At 40.9% G+C, this 13763-nt stretch overlaps 1 protein-coding gene across 1 annotated transcript; it reads right to left on the reverse strand.

Moving 5' to 3' along the window:
- Positions 1–419: 419 nt before the first annotated feature.
- Positions 420–9799, reverse strand: haspin (histone H3 associated protein kinase). The gene is made up of 15 exons (XM_017414903.3): positions 9265–9799; positions 8538–8699; positions 8192–8353; positions 5562–7425; positions 4836–4971; positions 4571–4722; positions 4252–4440; positions 3665–3750; positions 3437–3499; positions 3234–3325; positions 3018–3097; positions 2642–2730; positions 1970–2112; positions 1739–1841; positions 420–777 (listed from the first exon to the last, which is right to left on the reverse strand). The coding sequence occupies exons 1-15, from the start codon at positions 9420–9422 to the stop codon at positions 570–572; spliced, it is 3687 nt and encodes a 1228-aa protein (XP_017270392.1). The 5' UTR covers positions 9423–9799; the 3' UTR covers positions 420–569.
- Positions 9800–13763: the final 3964 nt, after the last annotated feature.

The following is a 13763-nucleotide window of genomic DNA, read 5'->3' on the forward strand; positions in this document are numbered from 1 at the left end:
ACAGATCTCTGTCCAGAAGAGAGCAGTCCTAGGAACATAGATACTGAAGAGAACCCTCCAGCTCCCAGGAGAATAGATTTAATCAGGGTTTGGTATTGCTACGACTTCTTGGTACTCAAAAAGACACACAGGCTCTAAACTTAATTTAATAAATGATTAATAATATTAATAAGTATTCAATAATAATGGGAGACAAGGAAGAAAAGGAATGGTGATTTTTCTTCCACTGGCCGAATGTGTAGATGCAGTACTTTTGATGGTACTTTTACAGCCTTTTTTCCTGGTTTGTGTTGTTTTCTCAGTCAAGCTCAGATCATATTAAAATCAGAAGCATTTTAAACTAAAAGAAAGTTACAAACTCAAGCACAACAACAAAATAGCCACTGAAAAAATAGGGGAGGAAAATAAAAAAACAAAAACAAATGTGACAAATTTTCATTTTAATATGGCTTGTTACATGACTGTACTAATAAAGAAGGAAATCTTTGATCCATTTTTCTGAGGAAGGTTAACATGAAAGACTGCTTGACGTTAAACAGTCTGTGGGAGGCTTCGTACATTTCATGTGTTCACTGCTGCTGAAACAAAGGGCAGTTCTGCAGGGCCTCTGTGGCAGAGCTGTACTGGAGGACGTTGTTATAGAAACAAGTCAGCTCCTCGCGCATCTTCCTGACAGCCTTTCCCCTGGAGCTGCGGTACTTCATGGGAAGCAGTTTGGAGCACAGGTAGTGGAGCCACAGCACGTTAGTGTGGGGGTTGTAAGTACTCCAGTCGTTTCTTTAAAGAACAAAGAAAAGAAACTGGAAATGAATAACGGTGATGGTTTAACACAGCAAACAAAAGACTCCACAAGGTGACTCCCCCTGCCCGTTTCAGTTTCCTGACATTATTTTGGTCTATAAACCAGCTGCCTTGAATGCTCAAATACCTCCTCTGTTTGTCTAAAAGAGGTCAGCTGAAGAAGCTGAAATTGACTTGTTAAAGCTAAAAGACACAAAATGCTTCCTAAAAGCTGAAAGTAGGAAAACTGCAGTTAGAAGCTAAAAGTAGCAGAAAAGCAGCAAAAAGCTAAAAAGTAGCATAAGACGACAAAAACGGAGTATGCTGAAGCAGAGTTTAAAGAACAATGTTTTTGAAAAATTAGAGATCTTGATGGATTTCTATTGGGAAAACATTTGTAAAGGAAATTGTTTTTGGAAAGCACAAACGTTAAAAACATCATGGCACCCATTTTCCTGAATAAGCTGAACATTGTGATATTTGAATAGCTAAAAGGGCCTAAAGTATGCAGAAGTAACCAGATTGCAAAAAAACATACAGAAAGATACAAAATAGTGGGAAAGCTGACTCGGCGTTCACACAATAAGGAGTGACTGAAAACATGGAACTTTAAATATTTGTTTTTAATGACTTTGGAAACCTAAATCTACCAACACTGAGAAGAGAGTACAGGAGACAACAAGCTGCAAGTTTTTAATGTTAAAGACAACTGCATCCCATGTATAAGGAAAAAGAGAACTATATAATTTCATCTCACTATTCTGCTTTAAATTAATTAAAGCCTCAGAAAACAACGCGTTCCTTAAAATGACATCTCAGTCTTCTGCAGCATGCACCAACATCTAACATGATTTATGAAAAAGTCCTGCAACACCTCCCGAAAGATGAAATAAATGAATCTTTGCAGAACAAAAAAGTCTTTGTAAGACACATAAATGATTCTGACTTCACTACTGACCCATTCTCTTGTCTCATCAGTCTGTAGATTTCAAACTGGTAGTCTCCTTGACCCGTGAAGAGCTCCTCGTCGTTTGAGATGTCACAGGACACCGTCAGATCATCTGGACGGGACGAAATAAGATCAGTCCTGGTTGATTTATTTTACCAAAATCATGTAATAAGAACATAAAACAGACCAGTGTTTGCAGAAGTAAACAGCAAGAAGGATGCAGGAAGTATAAACACTGACCGATTTCTACCCTGGAGAGAGAATAGTCGATGATGCGAACCAGCACGCCTTTGGTTTCCACACTGTGGGTCGTTCCATTAAGACAGAAGCTTCCTGCTTTCTGATTGGTTGTTTTAACCAGCACGTTTCCCCAGTGGAGGTCCCTGAATTAAATGCAAAAGGTTTGTTACTGTTGCAAGATGTAAAAGATCATTTACTGCGCCGATGCAAACATTTTATTTACTACAGTGTCATTATAAAGTGACAACATCAGCACCAAGTTTGAGCAACCTCTTAAGTAAAAAAAAGAAAAGAAAATAAAGTAAGTTCTTTCGGCTGCTCCCTTTCTTCAGGGGTGGCCACAGCGAGCAAACTCGCACGAACGATTTGGCAATTGTTTTACACCGGATGCCCTTCCTGCCACAACCTGGGCTCGAACCTGCAGCCTCAGGATTACAAGATCGCGGCACTCACCGCCAAGCCCAAAAAAAAAAAAAGTGAATATATGCAGATTTCTTGTTCTCAGTACATCTGAAGGTACTGCTTAGGGACCTGAGAAACTTATATTTTAAAACTATGATGTCACATATGGCTTAGTATAATTATGGCTCAATTAATGATGCATGAAGCCAATCAATACTGTGATTTATGACTGTAGGAGTGTGTGTGTGTGTGTGTGTGTGTGTATTCCACCTGTGTTCAAAACGTAGCTCCTGCTCAGCAACAGCCAACGCAGCAGTGACCTGATGAAGGATGCTCTTTGCCATCCCTAATGATGCCAACTTAGCATAAAAAAAAACAAACAAACCAAAAAAACACCATAAATCAAAAGATGCACTAATCAAATAATATCTGATGGTCTGTTTTTTTAATTTACTTAATAAGGTAATGGAGATTCAGTCTCAATAATTCAGTCTTAGATTAAACTTTTAAACACAGACCCTTTCCCTCATAAATATTTGAGCACATTTTGATAGTGAGTGAAGCAGAATGAGCTAAAGCTTCCATTATGAACACTTGTCATGCTTCAGAGACATCCCACAGCCGTATCAGTCTCTTTATTCTTTACCGTTCCACTGCTGTTCTCCAAGTCGAGGCCTCCGAACTCAAACTCCAGGATGATGAACAGCTGAGCACTTTTAAAGAAATCTGAGCAAAGACACAAAGAGACAGACTGACGCAAAGCACGGGGATCTACAATGTTTTAGGCGGAGCCACGTGAAACTAAGCTGTACCTCAAAGCCCTCTTCTTTTTATTTTAGTCATTTGTTTGATTTAAACCAACCTGGCCTGTCATTCTCAGAGCCTTTGCGTTGGTCGAACGCATCCCAAGCTTTCAGGAAATCTGCTGGGTAGCGGCCTTGAACACAGTGAAGACTGTGAGGGAACAAAACACACAAAGTGACATAACAATATGAAAACACAAACGGGCACAAAAAACAAAAGAGTTGTGTAAAAAAAAGAAAAAAAAAGAGAGCAAAAACTCACTCATGGAGTCCAATAAAACCATGAGTCTGGTTCTGCTGCTTCTCTTTAAGGCTGCTCAGCTCCCTGGTAGAAAGGGAAAAACAACGCTGCTCATTAGCGCAGCTCAGCTGGACTACTGTGGAGAGGTTTCTATGGTTCATTATTATGCTTTACTGAATGGAAACATAGCATCCCCAGCAAATAAAATCATCAGATGTCCAATTAGTCTGTGGTCTGAGTTCCACCTACTTTGAGATGATAATTTCATGGAGAATCTCTCCAAAGGTCTTCTGGTCCTCTCCGTTCACCTTCTCTCTGCCCTCGACTGGGATGATCTGAAAATAAAAGCAAGTCAGTCAAAGCAGTAGTTCTGATCTTTTCAAATGCGGTTCTGTGGAAAATGGACTGACGAGCTTACAGCTAGTTACAGAACCCGCAGCCATTTGCACGTCAAATACGTACAGAAATCCATGTAAACAACCGTGTAACGAGAAGCTGACAACATTGGAAAGATGGATAAAACTGCTGCGTAATTTTTTTTTTTTTTTTGGCCCAAGTTGTTTAAAGACAACAGCGATCCACAAAGTAGCTGCCAGCTCATGAATTTGGTTCGAAATAAACTATTTCTCCAAACTGAGGTTGTCCAAAGAGCTGTCTACAACAGCTAAGATACTAAACGTTCACAACCTTTCCACAGAACCCCACTTTAAAAGATCACACAGAACGCAGTCAAGTTTCATGACTGCAGGATATAGAAGTGGGTTTTCTGAGGATAGTAAAGTCTGTGTACTTATAGTAAAACTTGGCTGATATAATACAGCTGCTTATGCACATACTTTAAGTGCCACAGTGTCTCCCGAAGAATTGGTGGTCGAGAAGACCTCACCAAACGTCCCTTCCCCAATCTTCACACACTGTTTCATTCGGTGAGGTAGAATACACTGCTCCCAGGTCAGAGGGTGCTGCTGGCCACACTCGGTGTACACCTTCTCTGCATCCGACAGTTCTGCATCTTCACATAAAGGCTGTGACAAAACACACACACACACACATCTGTAGGTCGCAGATTGACATCAGATTCACTGAGAGAAGAGCCTTGTGGACAGGTCAACGCTCAGGGGCAGTAATGTGCTGTTCGGGTAGTGCGTTTTGTACCAGGGACTGTTGGCTCAGCAGCTGTGACCGGAGGTGACTGGGGAGCATCGCACGCAAGGGGGAGGCAAAGAGATCCTGGCTGACGTCTGCCAAGCCTTCCCTTACCAGAGTGCTTGGTGTTGACAGATGCAAACCCTTCGGAGTGAGTTGCACTAATCACAGGGGGAAAACAAACAGATAAATCACGTGCACAGTTATACTTGAATCGGGGAGGGAATAAAGTCTGAAGTGTCACAAACGCCGACAAGCCGGGCAGGATCATTACCCTTGCGATGAACACAGAGGGAAGCTTTGAGGCGGCTCCAGGTGTGTGTGCTCGGTGAGAAGTCAGCCAGCAGAGACGAAACACTGATCTGACTTGCCCTCGGCGGGGTGGAGAAATTCACAGTGGTTTCCAACTCCTACGAACAGGAAGCACAACACAGGCTTAAAATCAATCCCGACCACTAACACACTCAGCCCTGATGTGACCTCATGGAAACTCATATGCCTGATAAGGCGCACGAGGGTTCTGCTGGGTTATTAGGATCATGCCATGACGTTGTTGGGACAGATCCATCACAGAGCTGGGAACGCTGAGCAATATGGTCAGCGTTCCCAGAAAATTCCTTAAGAAAATTTGTTAATTAATACCGGTAGAACATCTCACAGCCAATGAGGAAGGGTTCATTACTTGGAAAGATTTAGGATAAAAGGAACACATCTGTGATCTGTAATTGAATTAAAGTACTATCTAACTAGAAACACAAATTGCTAATGTCTTTTTTACAAAAACAAACAACATAACACCCAAATTAGTTTGGGGAACAAACAGCCAATGAGACGGCCTAGCTTATCTGACCTGACTAATCTCTCGTCAAAGACACTTTGAAAACAAAACTTCTGTTGAACCATCAGCATAAAATGGCTGCAGCAGCTAAAAAAAAAGTTATGTCCAAGTTATTGTCATTTGTTTGAGGATTTTAAAGATTTTTGCGGACTCTTTCCTTACCATTGACTGAGTGTGCTGCTTTGAGATCAGCTCGCCGATGCTACATTTCCCAGCCTTGGCGTTGCCCGTTTTTGCCACCCTGCTCCTTAACGTCCTGCCGCCGCCGCCTCTGTTCTTCCACCGACTCACACTCACTCCACTCACGCACGCCTTCCTCGAAGTCCCAGTTTGTTGTGTGAACACGTTCTCACTTCTCTTCCCTTTGGGAACCAGAAGTGTTTCTTCCCTTTTGGAGACGGATTTGTGGGATTTTTCGACTTCTTCGCGCGAGGCTGTTTTTGAGCGGGCGGTGCTTCCACATTTTGTGCTGATTTTCGAGGAGGCGGCGGCGTTGTCGTCGTCGCTCTCAGAAAGTTGGCAAATCTCTGGCTGCGCATCTCTGGCTGATTCGGACACATCTGTTGATGATTTATGTGGAGCATGTTTAGACTGCAGGGTTCTTCTCTGGTGTTTACCGGTCAGACATTTCTCCTCCAGCGGTGACTTCGACTCTGATGCCTTTCTTGATTCAGCCTTTGCTACTGACCCGTTTCTGGACTTTCTGAGTGACAGTTCACTTCCCTCTCTTTCAGACTGCTTGTTATCTATAATAACAGATCTCTCACAAGTTACACCAGCCTCTTTTTGTCGAGCAAAACCTTTGAGATGCAGGTTTGGCAATTGTGTTTTTTGCATTAGAATGAAGCATTTCTTTACACATTTATCCTTTGCTGCCTTAGACTCCATGTCAGTAAACAGTGTTTGCACTCTAGTTCTAGATGGTAACTGCGTATGCTTGATAATCTCATTACTGTGGTCTGTAGTCACTGACTCTGACTGTTCCATGCATGCTTTAATGCGTGATAGTTCAGCTGACTTCTTATAGTCATCTGATGGTGAACCGTTCTCTGATGGGTCACAGCTAACCGCTGATCCTAAGTAATCACTGCTTTCATTGTTTGTCGCAGAGAAACAACCATGAAGCGATCCTGCTGAAGACTGAGGATGATCATCATTTTGACTGCTGTGCACGAACCAAAGCAGCCTTTTGATTTGCTGGCTGTCGACTGAGCCCGAACGCTCCAAACAGGACGAGTAGGTTGTCTGACTCCAAAGCTGAGTCACAGGAAGGAAGGATAATCTCTCCAGCTGAACTGTGCAGCGCTGGCTCAGACATTTCTGCTTCAGAGCCTCGATTAGCCACTCTAACCCTCCTGCTGCAGACACAAAGCGACTGCTGCTCTCACTGTCTGCGGAGAAAAGATCTCCACTGAGTAATTCAACATCATACGTGGCCTTTGAGCCTCCTTCACTGCAGCTGCCTCCTTTAGGCTCAATTAATAAATCAAGAGATTGCTCTTTATTGCGCTGCAGCCTCTCGTTTGAAACGCCAGAAGGTGATGCAGACTGCGGTGGTGAGCAGGGCTGCCGGGGTGAATCCAGGTCTTCTTGAAAAGTGTTTGAGACACCTATACAGCTGACGGACACAGATGGGGGAGAGATGACCTGACTTTGGAGGGCAAAGGGTTTAGAGAGCCCCCGCTTGGCAAAGGAGGCTGCTGAGGGTGTGGAGCAGAAGATGGGCTTCCTGTAGCAGGGTCCCAGGCTGTGGTCGCCTGACTCGTTGAGGGATATTTCTCGGAAGGGAATGTTGGTAAAGCTGGAAGCCCCTGCAGTGTTCACTGAGCTCTCCGCACTAGATAGCCCAATTGCTGGCTGGTTCCTTCTCCTCCTCCTGGAGGCTCGGTGAATCCTTCTGGAACCAATCGCTCCAGAGGTGAAGTCATCTGAAGAGTCAAGTGTAATGATTCTGACTTTAGGGGGTTTGGTGGAAGCTGCACATCTGCGACGGGTTACGAAACGCCCAGCAGACGCAAGGTGAACACTGACAAAAAAAAAAAAAAGAGCGAGAGAGAGAGAGAGAGAGAAAGCCTTCATAGCAACGGATACTCTTTGGCATTTTAAAAATCACAGCAACAACCTGACAAAGTACGGGAGAACAGGTGCAGACACAAGATGGTTTTCAAAACACAATAAATTTCCAAAACCAACTTGTGCAACCAACTTCAAAGAACTGACCTTATCGACTCATTTCAGGACGGTTTTAACGCCAAGTATGAAGCCTCGTACTTAAAGCTGTTCTTTTGTGACTGATTCAAACAGTGCCGGGTCTAAACAGGGTCTAAAGACAGCTCCAACTCTGAAGTATTGACTGGATACTATAATATTAGACCTTGTGTTCCCGCCTCCCCTCGTTGTTGGGGCTAGAAGCCAGGAGGACCTGGTTACAGGAGCTGTCATGTTTTAAGACCTACCTACCAGCCTATGGGGATGCTGGTCCCCTTCTGGAAGCCTGTATTTAAATAACTGGTCAAAGCTCTGATGCAGGAGTTAAAATAAACCCTAGAGAAGCAGTTCAAATAACTGTGATTAGCTACAGTTCCTGCAATACGTAAACAAAGAAACAAAAAAAAACAGTAAGGCCAACTGGATTCAACTACTAGAAAATTGCGAAAAGGTTCCTGAGATTCAAAAGCACCTCATGATCAAGCCTGATTTTGAACATAACTATTTTTGTAAGTTAAGCATGATTAATATATTTCTTTTAATTGTTTAACAATCTATTTTCAGCTGCATATTTACTCCCAGACCTGGTATTCTTGCTCTGCCAGAAAGGCACAAGGCTGGGAGGGGAGATGTTCTCTTCATCGCTCGTCTTGTCTTCATCGTCAATCTTCACACTCAGACGTAACTCGGCCTTTCTCTTGGCAGAACGCACATTTCTGTGACTGCCTGCCTCCGTGTGCTTCTCTCTGTGAAACAACAAACAAAAAGAAAACGTACTAGAACGTATAGACTAACCCTTCATACATTCCAGCAGACATTCGTGGATTCTTATAAAAGCAGAGTTAGCTCCTACTCTGAAGCAGGAGCTGAAAATGACCCTGTAGAAGCATTGGGTGTTTTATAAAAATGCATCCATCTTTATTCACAGACCTGGCGTTCCTGCCCCGCGTAAGTGGGACGAGGCAGGGAGGGGAGAGGTTCTCGTCAACAAACACACATTCTTCATCATCCCTCATCTTGGCCAGGCACAGCTGGGCTTTTCTCTTGGCAGACCGCACTTTCCTTTGACTCTGGAGCTTTGTGAGCGCTGCTCTGTGAAATTACAAAAGGATGATGCTTTAAAATGTTCCTCGTGGCTGTATTTTATTTTAATCATTTGTGTATTGCAGGCTGGCTTCTGTGACTATATTACAGCTCAGTAACAATAATAATAATAAAAAAACCTCCATTCTAGCCTTTGTGTATGCTTTAAATAAAATCATGATAAACAAACATTTTCAGTATCTTAGACCAGGATATGAACCTAAATTTTTAATGGTGCATTGTCTCTTTTTAAACATTGTAGTTTTTTTAAGGCTTAATTAATCACAGAACCAAGTAACTCCGGACAATGTAAACAACACATGGATTTTCTTGAACATAACATCTCCTACAGTCAATTATTTTGGGGTTGTAACTATGAAAAAGGCTATTTTTGAAACCTGTATTTACTAAACAAGGTGTATTAGCCGGTTATTGGGGAAAACAAAGAGACAGAACAAATCTTAGTGTTTAAAACACTAACCGAATGTGTCCACACGCTACTCGTCTTAAATACCGCTAAAGTCTTATATAAACAGCTTAAAATGAGCAGAATTTAAGTATGAACGACACATACCTGGTCCCCTGCGGTCTGGGGGGCTCAAGCTCGGACATGCTGTCTGAAGACGGGGTACTGTCAAAGGCCCGTCTGCGGTCCTCGGGGGATACCCAGGCGGGTATCTTCCGCCTCTGTTTCCCGTAAGTCTTCAGAAGTAACGGCTTAAACGGCTTCATGAGTGCGATTTCACCCAAAGGCGAGCAATGGCGATCCAAACTGGTCTGAAGAAATACGTTTTACTCACTTATGGAATTCGGAGACGCGTCTGACGTCGCCAAACAAAAGCGAGACGGAGGAAATCCCGACAATTTTCGCACTCACGAAGTTTTTTGGAGCCACCTTTGATAAAACTGCTTCGCACGCGATCTAAAATGGCGGATTTAGTCCATCTGAAGTGAAAAGAAGTCACCGTGTTTGTACTTCAGCAGGCTGAAATAAAATTTTTCTTTCATAAAACTAGAACCACAAGAGCACTCCCACCCCACCCGCTTCCAGTTCAAACTGCCGGACACGGATGATTGGTCTGCAGGTCGCGTTGCTGTGAGCACAGCGCCACCTGGCGGCTCGGAGGGATACAGCCTGCTGGTGGAGGACAGGAACTGCACACTGATCCATCAGGATTTGACCGAGTTATTAATGAGTATTTATATACATGGCAGGCTGTAGCTTGGTTACCTGTTTCTTTGGAAATACTTTGTAGTTTTGCACATCTGGAACTAATATTAGCTCTCATGTTGTCATTTTATTACAGCTTTGAAGCACTGCACCCAACCCAGCATGTTTGGGGTTGTTTTAAGTGATATAATTTAACAATTGCTAAACTTGTTCAGATTTTAGTAACTGGAACTAGAAAAACTTTGCTTGCTATTGCTAATAAAGTTCTATTTATTTATTTATTTAGACAGAAGAAGACTCATATGTATAAATATATATAAATAATAGGGCTTGCAACACTTTTTTTGTTCTTGTTGGGTTTTGTGCGTTTGTTTGTTTGTTTTAGCTAGGAAAAGTATAGAAGCATAGCAATACACACAGTTAAAGTAGTCTATTCAGTGATTGATTTTGAATTATTTCAAAAGTATTTAGACATGATTGTCTCTCACCAGAGAGATGTGGGAAACAATGAAAGCTGTTTGTTGAACCCATAAATCACAGAATAGTTTTTTATCTGGATAAAAAAGAAAAGATAAAGAGAGGAGAGGATCTACTGCTTCATTATTAACACAATTAATAAAATCAATCAGCTGTCTGGTTTTCTTTCAGTTGTTTAAGTAAAACACTTTTTTAATCTTCCTGAACAGTACACAGTATTCATTTACTGTTTACTGTCTTTATTGAACTGCTCTTCTGCAATGATTTTGTTTATTTCTATCTGGGCTGCAGGGTGAATTCAGATCATAGACATAATATCCTTATATTTTACAGTTTGTTAACTGCAGTCACACATGATGTAGTAATTTAATTTCACCACCAGGGGTCACTACTTCCCCTTGCTGTATCTTCAGTCATTCATCAGTAAACCTCCTGGTGTATACTGTATGCTGTCCCACATTTATTTAGGATTTATTTAGGATTGGCAATTTGAACTAATTTATGAAAAAGAAAAACTCAGATAAAACTGAACACCTGCGTTGCATAAACTATCAGTGTCCAACTTCCTGATGCCCCATGTTGCAAAGCCAGACCACCTTGTTTCCAGTTCAGACTTTAATACATTTATTAGGCAGGTGAGGTTTATGGTTTATGAAATCCCACTTTATCTAGTAACTTTTAGGTGACATGCATTTGTGTAGTGACAGAGGACAAAACCTACAGCTCATATTTAGTATTTATACATGTAAAGTTGTTGTTTTTGGTGTTAGTTATGACAAGATGTCCAAAGCTCTGTGACATACAGTGTAAACCAGACCACAATATAGGCATCACTGAATAGATTTATAGGTAGAAAAATTAGCTTAATTTAAAAAAATGTCATATTTTATGTAAAGTTTTTTCTCCTTTTAAAGTAAAGATTTGATTGTCTTTAATTCTCTTTCAGTAAAACAAACAAGTTAAGTCACATCTGAGGACAAACTAAAAACCTATTGGTTAATTTCAATTCTAACAAAAAAAATGTAAAGCTAAGAGTTACCAATTTCACAGAGTTAGCTGAGTTAATAAATATGTTTTATTATACTCTCCACGGCCATCTTTGCGAGTCTTGCAGATAGAAATGAACTTCCTGCTGTCGCTGTGGCGGTGATGCATCGCTGCTCTGAAACCCTTACAATGGCAGCTGGAGCATCGCGGCGTCTGTCCAGATCCAAAGACACGTCCAGGGTGGAAATAGTTAAAGACTTGTCTCACATGAGATGCCACAGCAGCCAGTAATAAAAGTCTATAAATAACACAAGTCTTCTGGGACAGTGACCAGCTGAGATTTTGTATAACTCTGTTTTCAGCACATAGATGCATTTTTTCCCTCCTTTCAAGAGATTATTATCAGGCCATTTATTTCACACAGTGCAGATGTGCAGGCCTTTTTGTTGCCAGAATTTACACAGAAAGTCCTTCTGGCTTTTTTCATTTTTTTAATTTATTAATCTTTGAACAATGCCCTCGAGTAAAGCTGATAAACAAACGTTCTCGTTTGATAATTTAAATAAGTGAACAAAACGACAAACAGACCCATCTCATGCAACAAAGAGGACATTATTACCCCCTCACTATATCTGTTGAGACAGAAGTTGGTCACTAAGCAGGCTGATAACCAGCAGATCCACCAAACAAAGGCTTCAGAAGGAAAAATAGACAAATAATCTTTAGTCATGAACTCAGTTTTGAGCCTCATTCTGTTGTTGTGGGATGGTTTAAAACATGAAGTACGGTAAAAATAAAAAAAATAAAAATGCCAAAAATAAAGAAATTTGTCCCTATGAAAATTGGTTAACATTTTAGCAACTGCAAAATACAAACACAAGGTTATTTCTGATAAATCTACTATGTTTGAAGGCTTGTTTTAATTCATTTTTAAATCAATAAATGACCATGCTTTTATATTTATGATAGTGTGTCACCTTCGTCTCACAGTTTCCAAGGTTTTTTTATTTTATTTTATTTTGTCCAAAAGTCTTTAGACTTTCTGAAATGTCCTCAATGCTTCCACATGGCTGTATATCAGATATCACTGTACAGTGAATATTCTTTTCAGAGTGTGTGTATTATTTATTAAAACACCATTAATAGATGAGTTCAAACACAGTACTGTGCAATGGCCTTGAGTCACTTCTCTTTAAATTTTGCTTCCAAATATTCAGACTTGTTAGTAATCTGTAAAATGGTCTGGATCGGTAGTTTTCCAGGATTTCTGAGGGGTTTTTTGGACTTTGGCTTTCATTTCTCTCTAATTTCCAGTTGAGTTTCTGAGCATCTTCACATGAACGTTTTGCTTGTTTGTTTAACTCTGACCTGCAGATCATTCATGCTCATAAAAGAAAGGCACAACTCAAGGGATGAACCAGCGGTGCGTCGACACATGACAGACATTTTAGCAGTTTGGGTTTTTAGGCACTTTTTTCATGTGCAACCTGCCACAAAGACACAGTTTGTTCCCATTTATGTAGCTGAATCCAGGGTTAGCAGATCGAGCCACTCATAATCACGGGGCGGCACACCAAAATAATAATAAAAAAACATATCAGAACTTCTGGAGTTTTGTTATGCTGTTGTCACAATACTTAAAAATGAGAGTTAGGGAATCTCCTGATATAGACTGTTTAACTGAGAACTGCCTCATTTTTGATAATTTAGTTGACGACATCTGAATTAATTGGTACACTGCTGAATATAGCTTGATATACTTGAGATGTGCAGCACGCTGCTGCTTTGTGTGACCAGAAGAAATCAGCCACGACATCAGGAAGAGAATCGTCGACCTCCACAAGTCTGGTTCATCTGTTCAATTATACACAAGTGTAAATACACCATGGGAAGGTCCTGCCATCATACTGCTCAGGAAGGAGATGGCTTCTGTGTTCTTTGGTTGAATCTTTATTTAAAAAATATTAAAAATAACTCAGTTTAATTCATAAATCTGCCCAACAAGATGATTGTCAAAGAGCTGTTAGCTGAAAACTTGGCATACAATACTGTGCACAATCCCTCCCTTTCTTTTTAAAACACTTTTTCCTACTTTTTTTCTAAACATATGAAGAGAAAGTTTGGGTTTTTTAAGGCTTGGACTCTTCTTTTGTCCTCTTATTTAAAGCTAAGACACGCTGATCAAGAATTGGACTGAAAATAAGCGAAAAAACAGCCAAAACCTAAAGACACACCTTGAAATGTTTTCAGAAAGAATTATTGATCAAGATCTCTTTAAAGGATCAGAAGAGTCACTGGAAGCAAAATGGAAAGAAATAAAGGTGGTTTAAAACTTTTGCACAGTACTGACTATGATTTGCAAAAAAGGAAAGCGCTTATTGGGACATTTAGTACAACTTGTGGATGGTTTGACATCAGTCTACAGCAGAAATCACAGT

This window comes from Kryptolebias marmoratus, linkage group LG3 (assembly GCF_001649575.2).
Source record: "Kryptolebias marmoratus isolate JLee-2015 linkage group LG3, ASM164957v2, whole genome shotgun sequence".
Classification (NCBI taxonomy): domain Eukaryota; kingdom Metazoa; phylum Chordata; class Actinopteri; order Cyprinodontiformes; family Rivulidae; genus Kryptolebias; species Kryptolebias marmoratus.

Excerpts from the sequence above, each read along its gene's own strand:
- haspin (XM_017414903.3), bottom strand. The coding sequence starts at position 9,422 with ATGAAGCCGTTTAAGCCGTTACTTCTGAAGACTTACGGGAAACAGAGG. Across the intron at positions 8,700-9,264 it reads CCCAGACCGCAGGGGACCAG|AGCAGCGCTCACAAAGCTCC; the intron begins GTATGTGTCGTT and ends GTAATTTCACAG. Across the intron at positions 4,723-4,835 it reads CCTCTGTGTTCATCGCAAGG|TGCAACTCACTCCGAAGGGT; the intron begins GTAATGATCCTG and ends CCCTGTGATTAG.